The 21,392-nt window shown below is 35.4% G+C and overlaps 1 protein-coding gene across 5 annotated transcripts in view; it reads right to left on the bottom strand.

Moving 5' to 3' along the window:
* RIT2 (Ras like without CAAX 2) overlaps positions 1-21,392 on the bottom strand; it is a 376,246-nt gene that overhangs the window by 210,927 nt on the left and 143,927 nt on the right. For all 5 annotated transcript variants that reach the window (XM_053664292.1, XM_053664291.1, XM_037133540.2 and 2 more), the window contains one exon: positions 8,747-8,803. In XM_053664292.1, coding sequence (XP_053520267.1) covers positions 8,747-8,801 — 55 coding nt within the window. In that variant the 5' untranslated portion in view covers positions 8,802-8,803. The remainder of the gene's footprint in view (positions 1-8,746; positions 8,804-21,392) is intronic.

The raw sequence follows: 21,392 nt of genomic DNA on the forward strand, positions 1-21,392 counted from the left end.
GAGATTTATTGGTAAATTTACATTATCTGTCTTCTCCACCAAAATTAATCTCCATGAGGGCAGAGGACTTTGCCTCGCCCATTGTTGTAGTGTAGATCCAAGAAAAGTGCCCAGCTTATTAATTATTCATTAAAGAATGAATGGACATAAGCCGGAATATTGATAGGCAAAACCACCTGAAAGAATGGAAATTACTCTAACCCACAGAACTCAACAGAAATAAGATTGCATTAGCATGTATCAACAATGAATGTCTCATGCATTCAGAAGGCAATTGATTTATCATAAATGCTGAGAAAACAGCAAGTATTATTTCGATTATTTCCAGGAATGATCTCATTCACAGACTATGCTGGTGCTAAGAAGGAAATGCTGTGTAGCCTTCAGTGAAAACAGTGCAGCCCTGATGGATGTGTCCTGTGTTCTTAGACTATCACGAAACTTGCTGTTCTATTAGGTCCCTTTGTATTGATTCAATGCCAAACAAGGCATTCAAGGCAACTTTTGTATTTCCATGTCAGAAAGCCATCATGGACATGATATGCTGCCCATATCCACTATTTTTTTAAATATCTTATTAAATCAGGGATTTCTAATTATGATTTTTTCTTTTATGTAAGTATGGCTGCAGGAAATATCATAATCATACATGCTTTGAGTAATTGTACCGATGGTGACAATAACATCATTATAAGTTAATAAATTTTCATGTGGTTACTCTGCCATCCTTTCTGGGCCTTCAAAAAAAGAATGAAATTCTCTTTCTAGGTGGTCTTTTCCTAACAGCTTTCCTTATTACCATTTTTATCTTCAGTTTAATTGATTTATACTGAGGAAATCATAATGTTCCTTTGGTCTTTTGTAGAGTGTGAAGCAGTTATAGCTATATTTCTACATTATCTCACAAAACAATTATAGGAAATAGTGTCATTGCCTAATTTTTGTAGATGAGGAAAGGTCAGCAATATATGCTAATTTATTCAAGGCTGAAGGGCCACTGAGTACTTTGGACATCCACTCATCTAATTTATTGATCATCTGCTATGAGTCACACACTGATCTAGGTTTTTGGGAAACTTCAGTGACCCTAGTAGAGTTTATGTTGTAGCTAAGCGACACAGATGTACCTACAGAGTAAGATGGTACTATATGCTATGAGAAAAATAGATAGATGAGAGTAAGTGTAATCTTGAGTGTTGTAGACCGCTCTGCTTGGTTTTAGAAATTGTATCTCAATCCCTTGTAGCTAAGGGCGAGGGACAACCTTTGGAATGCGAGCCACAGGAGACAAAGCCTATCTCTGATAGCAAACGCTGCCTCAGTTCCTCTCCCTGCCCCCAGAGCTTGATCGGAAGTCAATGATGGGTAAGGCCCCTCACATCGGGGGGCAACCTAAGCCAGACTCGATCACTTGGGAGGCCTTCATGGAAGGACTCAGGGGACTGCAACAAAGAGGGAGCAATGGACTCTCGCCCCCCAGCTTTGACATAGCCCAAGTCCCCATGTCCTCTGGGAGAAGTGCTTCCTGGCTCTAATCCTCTTAAGCCTGAATACCTGATGGGGAGAGGTGCAGCTCTGTGCCTTGCTAGAGCATGTCTTGGGGAAACTCTGACATCGCAAAGACTTCCTAATTAACCTGTGAAATCTGCTAAGAGTGCTTTCATTCATATGATAAAGGTCCAAGAGGAAATGAGTATGTCTCCCAAAGTTTCTGCAACTCTCTTTCTGACAGACACTGACTCAAACTCTGAAGCCCTCAGATCTCTTTGAAATGTTATCTACTGTTTGATCCTTGCTGCCCTGTATTCCTGTGTATTACAACCCAATAAAAGTCCTGCAGCAGGGGGCTCAGGGCCTTTTTCTCCTCAGAGAAACTGGCCACAGCTGGCCTTTGTCTCCCTGGAGAAACTGGCCACTGCCCACTTCTCCTCCCCAAAGAGATAAATTCATATCTCAGCCATATTCATTCACTTTTGTCCATGGCACCCGGAGGGACTTTCAAGAAAGTTGCTCCCACACATGAGTTCTGGTGGTGGTCAGTGTAAGTATCTGAACCTGAAGGAAAGACTTGAAGAAGGTAATGAGGTTAGTTCTGTGAGTATTTAGGAAAAGAGTGTTCCAGGGGATAATCAAGTACAAAGAGGCCAAGATGATAAATTATCTGGCACATTGCTGTGTGGCTGGAGCACAGCAAACTAGAGCGTGTTATAGGATGAGTCAGGAAAGAAAATCAGAGGCCAGTGGGAAGGCAGAATCCATTTCTGATCTCTCTGGTTCATACCTAATTTTCTTTGTTTTATTCTACTATGTTCACCATTCCAGAGTCACTAATAAATACAATTTTTCAATTTCAGCTTGTAAGCATTGATTTCCTTTAAGAATTACTCTGTAATTTTCTGCATTTTCTCTGCATTTTCTTCTACCTGGCACTGACACCCCCTCCCTTCTTCAAGTCTCCTGCTCGCTCTTCAGTGCGGCTCTGTAGACTGTGGCTTTTGGTTGGCTCACTAGAATAATTGAACACATTAATCTATGTTAATGTTATAAATGACTCGTAATGGTTCTGGGCTTTACCTCTCCCCTAAGAATTTACATTTTAACAGGGATTTTTAGGGTGACACAAAGAAGTGACTCTATTAGTATACATTTTAGACACTGAGCAGGCCATTTCAGTGTGATTCAAACACACTAAAATCCTGAGCTTAGGGACTTTGTATCCCACCAGAAATATTAAGAAATATACACTTAATGTGGTGCATTAGTCCCACACTGGCCTATTCACATTAATATTTTTTCATGCTCATGCAGTGTGGTATAATACCAGTCATTAGACATGGCCCTGTCTACAGACGAACTGTCCATACTGTTCATGTACTTTGCAGCTCATGTGAGGTCCTTGTTTTTCAAGCCTCCCAAATCATTCAAGCAGAATTAACTCCATACATGACATTTTATTCTGTCCCTGTGGAGCTTGTTACGGTTCTTACCAATTGCTCAGAAAGAATATAAATCTTTCAAATGAGTGTATTATGCAGTATTCATGCCTCGGAAGTGAAATTGGAGGTTTAAACACTAAAAGAAGAAAAGCATTCACAGCTGAGTCAATTACAAGAGTATGTGTTCTTTGAAAATTGGGTATGTAGCCATAGCTAGGAACTTCTTGGGCATTTGAATTTCTGGGCACTGGGAGTACTTGAATAAATGTATGGCCAGGCAAGTTAATAAAGTGATAACATTACTGAACTGTTTGTTAAAGCTGGTTTTTTCCCTGTAAGAAAAAGAAACTATGGAATAGGCCCTTTAAGTCCAGTTTACTCTAATCAAATTTTGCTATACTTATATAATGACCTCAATTCATCCAATGCAGTGAGAAAAGGAGACAATTGGACTCTAGATAAAGAAATATGATTGGCTTTTAAAAATATGAAATAAAATCAGGCAGGGAAGATCAATGAGGAACACATTTCTGCCTAATTTTATGTGTCATTAATTCCTGCACCTTGTACAAAGCCTGAATATCATAGCTTCCCCCAAAATATTTGTTAATGAATGACTGTTGAATGGAGAGGAAGAAGCAGAAGAAATAATAACTTATATTATCATAGTACTTTTAATTTTTCAAAGAAATCTTCTGGTAACTATTTTTGGTTAAGAAATAGCCATTAATATACATAAGGAATTTCTACTGAAGACCACAAGCACAGCTTTGATTAGTTTAGCTTCTCTCTTGGACTCTAAAATTAATGGTGGCAAAATCTAAAAATGATAAATATTTTCTTAGAAATGTACTGTTCATCCGTTTTTATTCAACAAGTATTTATTGAGCACTATTTTTTAATTATTTAAAAAATATTTTACTTATTTATTTTTAGAGAGGGGAAGGGAGGGAGAAAGAGAGGGAGAAAAACATCAATGCGTAGTTGCCTCTCACACACCCTCTACTGGGGACCTGGTTGCACCCCTGGTATGTGCCCTAGACTGGAAATCAAACAGGTGACCCTTTGGGTTGCAGGCTGGCACTCAGACCAGCAATCTGAAAGGAGCTACCATAATATGCTGAGTATTCTCATCAGGTCTGGGGAAACGCTAGTTAATAATATATTGGGGGTTCCTACCCTCATGATGCCTTCATTAAACAGATAATTAACTAAAATCTCTTACATAGAAATAAATGATACTAAGGAAGTATTCAACATTCTGACAAAATGCATAAAAGAAGGACTTATTTTATTTTGGTGAGTCAAAGGGGTTTCTTTTATTGATTGATTTTTAGTTTTCAATTACAATTTATATTCAATGTTACTCTGTATTAGTTTCAGATTTACAGCAAAGTAATTAGAAAATCATGTACTTTACAAAGCAGCCCCCAAATGCTTCCAAGTGTCCACCTGGCCCCTTGATAATTGTTTTCATGATAATTGTTTTCATGATAATTCTGACTGTATTCCCTAGGCTGTAATCTACATCTTTGTGACAATTCTGTAACTACCAATTTATACTGCTTAACATCATCACCTTATTTAACCCCCACCCTTCTAACAACTATCAATCTGTTGTCTGTTTCTATTTTGTTTATTTGTTTTGTTTTTTACCTTCCACATATAAATGAAATCATATGCCATTTTTCTTTCTCTGTCTGACTTATTTCACTTAGCTTAATACTCACAAAGGCAGCTTTTTTGAGAAAGAAGTATAGAGCTGGAATTTGACCAAAGTATGAGTTAACCAAGCAAAATTCAGGGAAGACGGGTAAAGAATATTCTGTGTTCAAATATGAGCAAATATGTTCTAAAGCAGAGAGGGGTTTGGCTAGTTTGTGAATCTGAATACAGGTGGTTGCAGATGAAGCACCAGAAAGGGGTCGTGCCTGGCAAGTGTGTAAGCAAGAGCAGAGTAACTTGCTGGTCTCCTAGCAAGACCAGGAGAATACTGGCTCCATTCTTGGAGTTTTATTCTTCATTCTAAAAATAATTGATAGCATTCAGAATTGTTTAGTACTCCAAGTTTGTGCTTATAAAAATACTTTTAGATTCTGCATTAAAACCAATGAGAATAATTAGTCCAAATTGAAAATGTGGGTGGCTAAGAATGAGAAGGCAGCAGAGGTTATGGAGAGATGGGGACAGGTTCAAGATATCTGTAGAAGGTAGAAACAACAGAATAGTGAATGACTTAATGTAGAAATTGAAACCGGCAAGGAGTTGTCAGTTTTCTGGCATGAGATTCTGGTACATGAAGGGCTTTACCATCATAAAGAATCCTGAAGGAAATATACTAAAGATAATCAATTATTAGTTAAAGTTGGGGCATGTTTACTTTTGTCTGCCCTGGAGCTACCTAAATATAAAAGTTAAGTAGGCTTTCTGAAATATTCATTTTCATCTCAGAGAAGAGTACAGGACTGTAGCTATAGACGTCAGGGGTGTCCAACCTTTTGGCGTCTCTGGACCACACTGGAAGAAGAGTTGTCTTGGGCCACACATTAAATCCATTATGCTGCATAATCACACACACAAAACAATCTCATAATGTTTTAAGTAAACTTATGATTTTGCCTTGGGCCACATTCACAGCTGTCCTGGACTGCATGTGCCCCAGAGGCCACAGGGTGGACACCCCTGCTAGCAGGTCCTGCCTAATCTTCAAAGATCTAGTCCCTGACAAATCTTTACTTCCCCCTCACACACACATATAGTTGATTTTTTTGTGAAAGGGACAGAGTATTCTATTGCAGAAAAGAAGTCAACAACTTAACATGATATTTAATTCATATTAAATTCACATTTAATACAGTAAGATTTTAAATTTCAAGCAAGTTACAATTGGGTTAAAAGAACATATCAAAACAAACTGCCCTCGGTCATTTTCTCAAAAGTCTTTAAGTCCAGACTTCTCAGAAAATCTTCCCCAAAGGATCTTGAGTTGTAGACTGGAGCGAAGGGGTTTCTTGGTTTTTAAAACATGTAGGAAGCTGTGATCCTAAATCATAGTAAATGCAACTTAAGAGAGGGTCACTGAACTCTATTCTTTGAAAACACCTTAGCACTTTGCTCTTTTCTTATAATAACAACTGTCTTCAATGCTATTGTAAATATCTTTGTGTGAAATAAAAATCTCTCAAAGGCTTGAATTGTGCTATTTGAATCTTTTATTTCTTGAAGATAAACAGATTCCTTTGTAAATATTAGGCATTTAAACTTTTTGTTGATTTAATTGCATGCAATGCTTACCTCTAATGATTTATTTTTAATTAAAATGGCATGTGCATTTATTAGTATGAAAGGTTAGACATCAAGGCCTTTGGTCAAAATGTTCCTTTCTTATTAGTTACCTTATGATTTTACTGTAGAAAGAGCAAAGGGTACTTACCACAGTGTTTAATACTTAGAGATAGTCTATTTTAAAGATTAAATTAAAACTTAAATTTATTCATATTTTATACTTTTATAAGGAACTTAATTTTTGAGTGAGGTTTTCTCACATAGAAGAATAGAATCAACACCTTCCAATATTCTTTCATAGCTATTTTTTGTGGATTTATGGAAGCTAGATATATTGGTTACTGACTTTGAAAATGTGGCCAGTATATAAGAAGAATGATTACTTCTTTAGGAAGAACATTGGTAGCAGATAATATGCCTAATTCTAACCTAAGTTTTCAGAATTGATGTGTATTTGAAAGAAAAATAATTTTAAGCTGAATATAGGAAGAAAATAAAGCCATACAAATCTTTCAAAGATTTCAGAGAAAAACTATTCAAAACCTCAGTCAGTTGGATGACAAACAGATGTGAACAAGGATTGAAAAATGGTCATTTACTTTATAAATGTGGAAATAAGTATCTCTGATAGATGTATTCTTCTCTAATTTGTATGATTTTCAAAATATACTAATATGAATTTCCCCTTGAGGGATTGTTAAGTCATCCAGACTGAGTTATAGTTATATAGCTTGAATGGGGGGAAAGTAAATTATTTGGGAATCTCACCTTCCTGGAGCAGGATACCAATGGAAAATTGCTAACAAATATTTCCATTAGAGACGCTAAGAAATGAAATGATGGAAAAATCGAATTCAAAGTAATCAGTGACTCTGTGTCTCTGTTTTCAAATTTCTACGGCTATTTTATTTATAATCATACAAAGGTATGACTTCAGCTCTTTGTCAGTATGGAATCTCAAATGATGGATGTGCCTCATGGATACCTAAAGGAGTCATCATTATGTTCTTCTCCTTTATTCCTTTTGAAGGAGCCATTTATGATTTATTCACACATATTGCCCTACTCAAGCCATTAGACATGAGAGTCTAGTGAGCAAAAGGCAGGTATTTGAAACAGCAGTGCATATAAAGCTTAAATAATGATGGAAAATAATGGACTGATTTTTGGTTTCACAAATGATATATTATAAAGTAAAATTTTCCAAGATAAAAGATAAAAGATTCAGAGCTTCTGCCCAGAGATTTCTCCTCTTCTGTAACTCATAAAAGGTTATACAAGTTACCAACATTCCAGAATCAAGATATTAAAGAAATGGATTTAGAGAATTATTAAACACGGACTGTAGTTAATCACTTCTATAATTTTAAGTGATTATTTTTGCTTCAGATACAAAACTCAACTCCTTGAGGAAGTGCTTTTTGATTAACAACATACTAATTGCCTGCATTTAAATCATACTAATTCAGTTTAACCGATGAAGAGGTCTTGCTGAATTATGGGAAATTTAAAAATGAGTACAGTTTTTAAATTTCAGTAGTAATATTCAAACACATATCCTGAAAGATTTGCAGGAAGAGATACAATTATTTCTGGAATGATATTTTATATTCATAGTAGAACCTTGAATTAAAATTGCTAGGTGAGGATCATACCCATAGTAGGTGAGGGAAGACATAGTCAGGTTGAGTAAATAAAAAGGGTAAGGGAGGAGGTGCAGTCAAAGGAACTCATAGTCTAAACAAGCAGACAAACATGAGGAGCCCAGAGGCTATGTTTTTCTAGACCATGATATAATGCTTTATATCTATTCAATGCCAATGTGTTTTTAGATAAAGAAAGCTATGACAGATGCTGCTTGGAAACTTTCAACTGATTCTTTAAAGTAGCTCTTTGAATGAGCAAAGCAGTTTTAAAGACATCTTTTCTGTTTTGATTGAGGATGAAAATGTGTTCCCAAGTGATGTGAAAAAAGAAAATTTGATGGAAGAATGAAACATGGTTGGATTTTTTTCCTCTAACAATATTTTGAATCTTTGGGTCTCAGTTTCCTCATCTACAAAATGAGGATGATGAACAAAATTATATCCATACTTAGAGTCCTTTCCAAAGGTACCATTAACATGGTTTCTTCTGTACTGCAAGATCCAGACACTGATAAAGTGAGCAAATGACCAAATGAGAACACACAGTCACATCAGTTATGTTTTCCAGAACACAGTTTTTCATTATGCAGTAGAGCTCCATTACTGGACCCTGAAATCGAGATCAACTTAATGTATTCCAACCATCATTAACCAGAAATAGAATAAAATGGAAAATATGGGAGGCCATGGCAAGAAGGACAAATATTGTTTCTTGAAGCTATTATTGTGGTAGCTTACATATTATGAATTAATGTGTGCTTGTACTGAGTCATAGTGTACAAGACATTTCTTGTTTTCCATAGATGTCAACAGTATTTATAAGCCCCTTATTTAGAATGCCTTTATTTGAGCTAAAGGAGAAAAAAGGCTTTTACTCACCAATAGTGGGGTCATGGTAATCAGGGAACTGATGACTAATAAACTGCATTGTCATTGCTGAAAAAAAAATAAATTCAATTTAATAAAAATCCACCAATTTTTCAATAAGATAGTCACAAATGTACCCCATCTGTCTTTTAATAGGTTCTAATGAGTGACTTATTTTTGTGAGTAACTAATTACACAACATGAACCACAACATGATGATAATAAGAAAAGGCTCTAGAGGAAAAACATGTATCTAGAGTGAAAAATAATGCCAGATAATTCTCTGGAATAAATATGTTCACATTTTAAGTGTATTTTAATAAAAACCATATTGAAGTAAAAATAAGAAGGCTCTTGGTATAATGGCAATGTAAACTAGAGGTAGGATCTTTGCTTATTCTAGTTAAATAGTTGGTATTGGTTGGGTAGATCATTTTACTAAAGGTCCTATACATTCCCTGGTACTTAACTTCCTCATCTTCAAAATAAAAAGATAGTCTTTGAGGTCTTTATTGGTAATAAAATATTATATGTTTTTATCCTTACCCTTTCACAGTTGAAAGTATCTGTCACTTTTATTTTGCCTAATCCATGTTATTTAGGCAAATAACCTTGGGTTTTTATTTTTAATTTTTATTGTTTTTTTATTGGAACATGAACATTTTCCATGTTCCTCTTGTAAAGTTTCCTTGTGTATATTTTTATTGCTAATTACTAGGAGATAAGGGCATTCTGAAATAAAGGCACAAACTTGGGGAAAAATAGTGTATAATATGTCTCTCCCTTTTTTTCTCTGTGTGGTATATGTCTGAAAAAGAGAGAGAGAGAGAGAGAGAGAACTCTATCCTTGACCAAAGATGAGTCACACTCCTCTGAGTCCTCTTCTCAACTAGGCATTGACCTTGGCCCTGTCCTTGCTATGCCTATATACCTTGGTTGTAGCAAGAATCCTGCTCAGATTAGTTGAAACTTTCCCATCCTTGATATCTGATCACTCTCAATATCAGATTAAATTCCTTATCTTCCAATCTTTTAAAAATGTAATTAAATGTACTGGGGCAACTCTTGGTGTATGATAATAGTGGCCTGTTTTCAGCAAGAGTCCTTTCAAGTTCATTCAAGAAGCATTCTCCCTACTCTTGATGTTTCCTCCTCCTAATTTTCCATCCAATAGTACCCACTCCTACTCCTTGCCTATAAATCCCCACTTTCCCCTTGTATTTGGAACTGGGTCCAGTTTCACAATGAGTTCTCTTTTCCTTTATTCAAATAGTTCCTGAAAAAAATATACTTTTACCACTTTACTGTTTGGCTCTGCTTCTCTTTGACAGTGTGTACATTCTTCAGCTAATGTTCAGAGCAGGGAACACAGTTAAATTCAACAAACCTGTACAACGCACCAGTCTAACACTGCTGAGAAATAAAAGGAAATGGAACCTGAGCCAGTGAAACAGAATTTCTGTTTACATTTTAACACTGTTTTCCTCCTGTCTTTGCACTGACAAAAGGAAGCCCCCAGATGAAAGTACTATTCAGTTTGATAGTTGAGGGCAAGTTTTTGAAATGCAAATCAATATACCTTACAGAGAGCATATTTCAGGTAAACAAACTGAAAGCAGCATGTTTATTAGGTAGAAATCAAGAGAATTTGGAAAATGTTTTTCATGGGTTTTAAAATAGCAGTCTCCTTTTCTTTGAGTCCCCAGCTGGTTTGCTGTCACAGAGCTCAGATGCCCCATCCCATAATAAACAACTGGCTTGACTAGTCCATCCACTAAATTTCAAAGATAGCTCGGACTCAGTAAATTTAAAAATAAAATGAAGACATCCCCACTCCACCCTGCTCAAAACAAAGAGATATACAACTAACGTGATGAACAGCCTCACCATCCATTCTTTGACAGTCAATTATTTAGGCTAAAATCTTAAAGATGTCTTTGGACACTTCCCCTCTCATGTCCTTCATCTGGTCAACATAAGTTTTGTGTTTGGCCTCCAAAATAGCTTTCAAATAAGTCTTGATTCTTTCTGACATTGTTCTAGTTCAGAATCTTATATTCTCTTGAAAGTCTCTATTGCAATAGACAGAAAACTGACTTCTCTGTAGCTATTTTCTTTCCATTCCACTAGAACTTTCATGATGGTTCTAGAATCATCACTTTAAAAATAGTTACGTCATTCATATGTCAGCAACTATTAGGATAAAGACCACAGTCATTAATGTGTCATGCTAGCAGGTGCCCATCAAACCTTTTCAGTCTGGAGTTATATCACTACCCAAACAGCTACTCTGTGTTCTCAGACTTACTGAAGTACTTTCTTCCACAAGTATGCCTTATCCTCTGGCTTAGAATGGCCTTCACCTTCTCCTTCATTTTGGTATCACACTGACAAATGTTCTCCTTGACTAAACTTGAGTCAGGCTCCACTGAAACTTCCTCTAAACTAGGTCTTGATTTTTAGCTTGTGTGTTCATCTTTGCTTCACCCAATTTTAGCAAAAATCCTGCTAAGTCAGTTTTAAGTGAATTCCCCACATTAGATATTTGATCACCCACAAGGCTTGTTCCCCAACATTCCCTGGCCTACCTTCAGGAAGTATTCTGTTAAATCTGATTAACCAGAATCCCCATTACTCCTGTTGTTTTCTTTTTAGTAATTTCCCATGCTGAATCCTACCCTACACCTTGGGTATAAATCCCCATTTGTCCCTGCTGCATTTGGAATTGAGAGCAGTTCTAAACTGAGGTCTTTTTCCCCTATTGCAATAGGTCCTGAATAAAATATATTTTTAATGCTTTAATTACTGTCCAGCTGTGATTTCCTTGAACAATGCTAATGGTGATCCATATCTTTGCACAAATGTCATACTACCCAATCAACACTAAAACCCTGGATCTATCAGGTGCCAATACATGACAGTCATGGAAACTACCAAGAAGTGTTAAAAAACATTGTAATAATGGCCTTAAGTTCATTATAAACTCAGGAAAGGATTTGGAGAATAGATATATTTAATATTAGACTGTAGAATCACAGAACACGTATCAGAAATAAATGAATCAGTCAAGGTTTTATATGTTACAATTATTTATAAAAACACCTAGCATATATTTAGATGACGGACTTTGTGCTTTAATGGAAACCTGCTGCTTATTGTATAATTGAAAAAGCCCTTCAATCTCAAATCTTCTGATCTACCACTGAGACAAAAGCAAAGAGAGATCCAGCTGAGCTTTGTTCCAGAACTTCAAAGATAATTTTAGAAAGATTGACTTGTAAAAGTTTCTTTTGTGTTTTAGAAAGTAGATGCCTGATAGGAAATCTCAGAAACATTTCTTTTTGCAGAGATATGTGAAATAAACAGTTTTTGAAAGCTCTCTTGTAAATATCTGTCAAGTTTAATCTGCTAAATACTACCAATTAAATTGGAGATGAAATTTTAGTCTTTCTATGATGTATAGGCTTACATCCTCAAAAATTTGGGATCCTATTTTCCTTTGTTAAGGAGCCATTCTGTGAGAAAAATCAATCACAATTTCTCCTCTACTTTTATTATGCATTATAATTGTATTGATTTCATAATGTCATAATACATTGGTTTTTAACAACCTAATAAAAATGGAGGTCTATGTCTCCTTTCCAAAAGATACATTCACATATACATATGTGTACAATATTGAACAATATGTAGGGATCAATAGATCTCTAGTAAAAACACATGTCCAGTAAATACCCACACATCATAAATGAGCTTTTTATTTACAAAGAGGACATCTATGTACAATGTGATACAAGGGCATCTAAAAAATCCAGCTTCAAATCTGCCCCTAAGGAATTCCTAATATTCAGTTTAGATATTATTATGCATATATTTTTTAAAATAAAAGATTTCCTTGATGAGGCATACATACTTCCTAATACTTCAGCGTGAACCAGTTAAATGAATCAAGTTGACAAAACCTACCTGGCAAGCATAATAAACTAATACTCAGTATCAATATATTTAAAATACATATATAGGGAAGTAGAGCAAGAGATCAGAAACAAATTCTAAAAATATTATCCCTAGAACTTACCCTGGCTGTGGGTTTGCTATTCTGTAAAGGATAGCAAGATGCATCTTGGGAAAATTTGAACATGAACAATCTCACACTGAGGCTGGGATAACGTTTCCATACACTTGAGAAAATCTGCTAAGTGAGCAGAGTCAGAACATTTCTCAGGGTTGACCCTGTAGTCTTTCACTAATGGAAGAGTCTTTTTGTATGTATGTATTTGAAATAGTTAAGAAATAGTCTACAAAGTTATGAACCTCTGAATGCTATAAGGATGAATTTATTGTGTCCAGAGAGTCACTCAGTCAAAATCATTGCCAATGTAAGTTTAGCGATTCTTGTCTCTGAGACTCTAAAACTGAACTCAGCAGGAGTCCATTAGCCAGAAATAATTACACTGAGGAAGGTGTGAAATAATGAGAGGCAAGCACAAGAGTCAGTTGGATTTTATCAAGTATCTTAGGGGATTAGTTAAAATAGAATTGTGTATATGAATCTGGCAAATACCTATTTTTGACCACTGAACCTGTTCAAAGTGAAGCATTATGGGATCTAGCTATCATTTGATTTTATGAAGGCTGTTGATTTTCATAGGTTAATCTTACACTCTTCAACCTTTTAAAAATATTTTATTATTTATTTTTTCCAGAGCCTCATCACTGAATTTTGAGTATTTTACCATGATATCTAGGAGTTTCTATCATATCATCTACAATTAGAAATAATTTCCAATGTTAATTTTCATAATTTGTCTTGTGTTGTCATTGGATGTTCATTCAAGACAATATTAAATAGTGCAGGTAGTTATCATCTTTGATTTTTTTCTCGACTTTAGTGGAAGTAACTTTTTATTTCTTCAGTAAGCTATTGGCATTCATATGGTGATGTATTTACATAACTCATCATATTATGAAAAGCCATTTCTGCATGTTTTAAAACTTCAGTAAGGAATAGCTGTATTTTTCAAAGACATTTTGAGTATAAGGAGATAACCATGTGATTTTTTCTTAAGCACTATTAATACGATGATATGTTAACAGACATATTAACATTGAACCAACCTCGCATTCCAGTACTACAACCTATTTGGTCATAATACCTTATTTTTTAATGAAGTATTAGAGTATGCTAATAATTTATTTAGTATTTTTTAATTATGACCTATAGGTAATATGTGTCTACATTTTTCTTTTTTTTCCATACTTTTTAAAATTGTTGTTCACATACAGTTGTCTCCACGTTCCCCCCTGCATTTTTTGGGGGGGGTATCTTTATTAGGATTAAGTATCCATGTAACTGAAAGAGACATTTGCTTATTTTATTTTTAAGTTCAATTTATTGTCTTGTGATTAGAGAGCATTATTTCCAGTATCTCCACTTTATATAATTTACTAAAATTTTTGGTGTCTTACTATATAATTAGTATGTTTGATAAAGTATATTATAAGAAGGTAGTACTGATATATGCATCAGTAAGATTTATTTTGTTGATTGTATTTTAACTCTTATATCCTATTTTTTCCACTGTTCTGTTATTGAGAATGACATATAAACTCACTAATTAAGAAAATGGCTATGTTATTTGATGTATAACTATTTTAACAGTAATATTCTCATTGTACTTTGTGGCTTTTATTACTAAAAAGTGTTATATTTAGGGCTATGATCCATTTTAAGTTAATTTTTTTGACCTGTATAAGGTCTGTGACAAGATGTGAATACATTTTTTCGATGTGAATATTTAGTTGTTTCTACACTATTTGTTAAAGAGACTGTCTTTGCCCTTTTATATTGCCTTTACTGCTTGTCAAAGATAAATGGACGATTTTAATGGTTCTCTGTTTCTGGGACCTCTATTGTGCCACTTATATAGTTGTATATCCTTCCACCAGAACCACATTGTCTTGATTACTGTAGCTTTATAGTATGTCCTGAAGTCAGGTAGCATCAGTCCTCCAACTTTGCTCTTCTTCTTCTATGTTGTGTGACAATTCTGAGTCATTTGCCTCTCCATTTAAATTTTACAGTCAGTTCCTTGATACCCATATGATAACTTGCTGGAATTTAGTTTGGGGTTGCATCAGATATGTAGATTAAGTTGGGAAGAACTACATCTTAATGGTTTTGAGATTCTTAATCATGAATATGGAATATCTCTCCACTTACTTAATTCTTCTTTGAATTTATTCTTCCAAATTGTATACTTTTCCTCAGATAGCATTGTACATATTTTGTTAGCTTCCCCACTTCCTTCTTTACAACAAGGTGACAGAAGAGTGAAGAGAGAATTCATGGAGGATTGCATGTGGGTTTTGGGGGGAAAAGTCCTCCAAATATTGTGTATTAATTTATCCACATCCTTTTGTCATCCAGTTGCTTGGCTCCATGTAACAGCTATGAGGCTGAGTGCATGTCAGAAAGAAAAGGAAATAGGTCTTGGTGAGCACATGGTAGACTCTAGCATATGAAGAAAAGGACAGTGAGAGGAAATATGAAAACAACAAATGAAAGAAAATAAAATGTCACCCTCCTCCACTCTCCAAATAAATCTTTCTTTAGAAGAATAAATTAGATCTTAATTTTATTTTTTCCTTCACTAATTTTCAAGAGGGTTATATCTACAATTTTATAATAAAGTATCTTTTAATTTCTGTTGAGTACCTCAAAAATGATTACAACAGATCACATTTTTCTAAAATAGTTAGGTGACAGCAGTCTACATAATGGAAATCTAGAAAGAATTTTATAGATTTAATAATTAATTCATTAGCTAAGAATATGTCTTAAATGTTGGGTAAAGTGTTTTATTTTCAGGTCAACTCTGAGGCCATCATGAAAATTAGGGATAAGAAATGGTGATAGGAGGTTTGCACATTTCATGTGTATAAATGTTTCTCCTTGTGTCTATTTGTCTCTCAATGGCTTTATGGATACAGGGAAAGTGTGGGAAGAACACAAATAGAGAAGACATTTACAGGTCAGACAAGGTGAGTCATCCACTGTCACTTTAACAAAGCAATTAAGGATGAAACTAAATAATATTTGGTAGATTTGGCCCCTGCCTTTTGATTTCTGAAAGTATGGCAGTTAGTGAATGACCTGTGTTAGCAAACAGAATACTTTTTCCACCACAGAAATGAACATTTACTTAACATTAAGCTGAAGATAACATCAGTGAGTACCTGATGTATTTTTATATCAAAGACACTTTTCCTTTATTAGTGGCCATACCATTAACATATGTTATATAAATGCAGTGCTTGCCCAGACCTTATAAAATATTCATTAAATGCATATAGTAAATAATGGGCAATCGCATTCGTCAATGTTCATACAAAACCAGTGGTGAGAGATTACATACAATCGTTTTTTAAAGCAAACCCATTTGGGTTGAACTATTCTTTCTCATGTATATGTTTTTTATTTAAATTTCCATTTCATTATTCAGATATTCTGATAATTTACTATTTCACTTCAAAGTTTAATTTAAACCAACTGCTTTTTGTTTGCATAATTCAACATTAACCATCAAATTTACCTATGTGAAAAAATGGACAGTGTTACATGTCAGCCTCCTTGGAACGTCAGTGGCATTTGCCCAGAGGCAGAGGCAGTCAGTTATGAGAGAGGAAAATTACAGAAAGAAAGGAATCATTTTCCACAGAATCTGTAAGAGATTAAAGCATTCCATACAACCACAATACATCAATTTTATACTCCTTGATTCCCCCCTCAAAAAAACAAAGAGAAAATAAATACGGTATCTATGAAATATTATTAAACTGACACACTCTGGAGAATGATATAATTTAATTATACCATTATTTAATTACAATTACAAGAGTGAGACAGAGGTTGGTAAGTCATTGCTTTCCTTTTGGGACCCGAAGATTTTTCAGTGGAGTAGGACAAGTGAGATGGAAGTCTGGCCACTGATACTTAGTCCCTCCTCACTCAGTTGGTTGTGGTACCTTGATAAAACTACTTAACCTGTCTATCGGTTTTCTTGTCTGGAAAATAAGAGGAAGGAAAGACAACTTACAGCTGCATCCAGAGTAAGCATTCTGCAATACCTCTTCCTTCCTTCATCACATTGTCCTCACCATCATCATTACTAATATGTCATCCATTTAGGATCTGGTTCTGTTAATTGTTCTCTAATTTGGTCTTCTATTTAGTCATTCTTTTCTACCCAAATAGGACTTCTGGGAGTGTTTTAAATCTTTCTGGCCATGAGACTTCCAAAGGAAGAGCCTTTTTTGGTGCTGTTCCCTCTGCTGGAATGCTCTTCCCCCAGATAAGTGCTGGGCTTGCCTCTTTCAGTATATTATTTGCACATGATCTTCTCTGGGAGATGGTCTTCTACCACTGATTTTAAACTGAAACTCATTCCTCCTCACTAGGACTCTCTATGCCTTTTTCTGGTGTTCATCCATTCATTTAGTTTTTCTTTCATCTATTCAAAAGCATTCATGATATGCCTGACTCTGCTTTAAGTGCTTAGAACACATCAGTGAACAGAATGGACCTCAATCCTCTAAGGGCTTACATTCTAGAAGACGGTGGGGACAAAGAGGAAAATAAAAAAATAAAAACGAATACATATTTGACCCCAGCCAATGTGGCTCAGTTGGTTGTATGATGCCCCTTGAACTGAAATGTCATGGTTCAATTTCTGGTCAGGGTATATGCCTGAGTTGCAGGGTCAGTCCCTGGTCAGGGCCCTTATGGACGGCACCTAACCAATGTTTCTCTCACACAGTGCTGTTCCCCTCCCTCTCTTTCTCCCTCTCCTCCCTTCTCTCTGCAATCAAAAAAAAGGACACGTATTTACATACACATTAATAGCATGCTAGGTGGTGACAACTCCAATGAAAAAAGTAAGATTATTATAGGGTCATTACTAAAATATAAAAGAGTTACATTCAGATAAACTTCTGCTAAAACTTAATGAATATACAATTTGCAGGAAGAACAGGGAAAATGTCACATTTTCCACTATTAAAGAACTAGTTCATGTAGTTTTAAAAGGATAATAATGAGAATGGGATTACTATGTTTTATGTTCTAATGAATAAGATATTTATAAGAAATACAACATTTTTATTTAAAACATCATTATTTAAAACAAGCGAGAAATTATATCCTTCAAAAGAATTTAAATTTAGGATGAAATATTTAGATAGTAACCTTAACATGTGTAGGTTGGGCACCTAATATTTCAAAATTCCTTTAAGGACAATTTAACAAAAATATTCTAAAGACCATGCAGTGACTTTATGTGGCTTATAGAGCTACCAAGAAAATTGGTGGGGGTCATAGGACTCCAAAGTCAAGTACTTTTTACTGTGTTAGTTACTTCTTAGTAATTCCTCTCTCTTACCTGAAAATCTCTGCTCTTCATGAATGGACAATGGGTAGTTGATGAACAATAAATAGCATGGAGAAGTGAGAAATATTTGTTTTTTTAAATTAATAAAGAAATGAATAAATCTAAAATTATCTCCTGACCTACAGTTAACTCAGATGAAAACTACCAATAGTTTTCATCTGATAGTTCTTGTATTTTTCCACCAGCACTTACATTTATAAACAATTTCTCAGATGCATAAATCAAGGAGCAGAAACAGCCTCATGAGAAGACACACTAGAGGATATTTCATAAGGAGTGCCTGTCACCCTGCAAAGAACCTTGAGTGAGACGAGGTGGTGACGAACCGGGCATGCCTCCAAACAGGAATGACAAAATGCTTTTCAACTCAAGGTCATGGGGAGGTACTAAGAGTGCTGATAGAATTGGATCTTCATGGAGTTTGGCAAAGATGTCCAAATACCCTTCCTTAATTCTCTTTATACCTTTTAGTACTGAATAGTTTGAACTTTTGGGTAGACAGAAAAGAATTCTGAGTAAGAAATTAGGTCAGAGGAAATCCCAATCTCCACTCTAATGCTGCCACTCTTTTTTCTCTAATTATTGCAACTCTAAAATGAATGGTGTTTTCTCTAGGGGAGTTCTACAGGATCTAAAATTCTACCCAATCGGCATTTAGGAAGAATACAGCAGTGGTGGTTTGGTGCCTTCTAACTCAAAAGTATAACTCAACAATATTTATATCAGGATGAATGGGGCTCAGCAGCCCAGGCCAAAGCCAAAGCTATGCCTCCAAGAGTTGGATTCTCTCCATCAATTACTATTTTCTTAGAACAGAAATGTCATGCAGCAGCATAGACGGAACCAGACAGCATTACGCTAAGTGAAATAAGCCAGGAGGTAAAAGACAAATACCATATGTTCTTACCTACACATGGAACCTAATCAACAAAACAAACTAACAAGAAACATAAAACCACAGCCATTGAAATAAAGAATAAACCCTATTCTTTATTAAAAAAAATGTTCATGATATGCTGATAGTAACCAGAGGGGAGGAGGGATAGGAATAATGGGGGAAAGAAGGAGAAGGGTCATCAAGGAACATGTATAAAGGACCCATGGACAAAGCCAAAGTGGGGAAGGATTGAGGGTGAGAGGTTAGGGTGGGTGGGGTGGGGGAATGTGGTGGAGGGAATATGGAGACAACTGTACTTGAACAACAATAAAGAAAAAGAAAACATTAAAAAGAAGAAAAGTTAGGTGTAGATATGAGGATGATTAAAAATTAGGAGGTTGAGATTTGAGGGCTCATCACACAGATTAGAAAATGGCTCCATTTGGTTGGGGGAATGGTGCTAGACCAGGGAAGAGGAGGGAAAAGACAACACACCGTTCTGCTGAGGGTTTCCTTTCCCCAACGTGTTCCTCTTCCATTCCCTTCCTCCTCCTCTCCCCATAAACCCTCTGCTAACAGAAAGAATGGTGCTTTCCACAACATTAAAAATTCTATTCATCTTCACAGCAGGATGTTCAAGGATGATTGATGGGACACAAAAAGAAATGATGGATATTAAAACTCACTATTACCAGTCATTACTTATTTGCTCTATGCTGACAGTTTATTTTGTACTCAATGAAACAAAGAAGAAAAATAGACATTTTCACAAATCATTTCTCAAGTATTTTATCATTTAGGATAAAACCCATCTCTCTAGGTAAATAAAATACTATTGAAGCTCTACATACATTTACTACTATGAGTAAATTTATCTTTTACCTCAGCTCCATTCTTAGAGTATAATAATTAATGGAGCCAATTATTAGAGTCATTCATGTGAATGGGTGATGATAACCAGAAAAATATCCCAAAGTCCTCAGTTTTAGAATGTATATATTGATAATTTGTCAGGAAATTTATTATAAACATTAATGTTTAGTGTATATAAGAGTTTATGTTATTATTTTCTAGGACAGCTACACCAAAATATGATACCTTAGCATGCTGAATATGTTAAGCTGAAGGAATTTAAAAATGGTGGGAGCCAAAGGAGTCTGACCTCTCTAGTCTCCCCCTAAAGGAGGTCATTAGATGCTCATGGGAGAGCTGCCCTCCCTATACCCAGAAGAAAGCAGCATCTCTATGTCCAAAGACAGAGGGATGCTGAGAGCATTCTGAACAATCAGGCCTCACTAATCACCCTATCTACCATTTTACAACCCTCATCTCATATTCTTTTGCTGTATCACATTTTCCATGACTTTCCACTCTTCATCAAGCCTGCCATAAAAATGCTTAGACTTAATTACATCTTCAGGTCTTTGTTTTCTTATGAAGGTTCCAGTGTCATGTAAAACTTACATTAAATAAACTTGTATACTTATTAAGCTGTCCTTTGCCAATCCAATGTACAGGGTCTGAACCTGAGAAACTAGGATGGATAGATAAGAGATTTCTTCTCTGCTGCACCAGTCAGTTGCTTCCTTCACCAAAAGGGCAGTGAAGTACATGAACAGTTTTCTCCTGCCCCATTAAATCTCTTCTCTCCTTGAAATTGCCCATTTGGGGTGTTGTGTCTTGAATGATTCTGGGTTCCTGGATGTTCTTCTTAAAACCATCCTTTTATTTTTCTATCAGAATTGTAGTCCCTCATGGTACAACAGATGCTTCAGCCAGGAAGAAAACTGAAAGGGCACACTTCTTCAATGGCCTTCCCCAGATCATCTTTGATTAGATTAGAAATACTAAAAATCATAATAGCCTTTATATAGTACACATTTTTTTTTCATTTAGATGTTATTTTAAGCCATATGTTTCTTCTTATAGCATGTATGAAATGATGTAAGTTTCAAGGCAAAGGGTAAGAGACTGGGCATCAGAAGCAAGATTTAGAACAATCCTGACAGTCTGGGATGATGGAATCAACCCAGAAAGAAGAAAAACAACTGATTATTGCAAAAGTCTTGCATTTTAGTTCAAATGATCAACTTCACTATTACAAAAGTATGGAATGAGTTAGACCTAGTACGTCATCTGTTCAAATGAGAAATGACACAAAGGTGAGGAATAGGTCCACATAATTATATAACATGAGATAAAATTTGAAGGAAATGCACAAGTTAGGGTAGATTGTGAATTCATTATTAAATTTCAACATGTCACACGTTAGTTTTTATTGGATTTGTCAGGGTGCCATGGGTCAGCCTTCCTGACCAATGTTCTTCCCCCC

The sequence above is a fragment of the Artibeus jamaicensis genome, unplaced genomic scaffold (genome assembly GCF_021234435.1).
Source record: "Artibeus jamaicensis isolate MK-2021 breed Jamaican fruit bat unplaced genomic scaffold, CSHL_Jam_final contig_354, whole genome shotgun sequence".
NCBI lineage: Eukaryota > Metazoa > Chordata > Mammalia > Chiroptera > Phyllostomidae > Artibeus > Artibeus jamaicensis.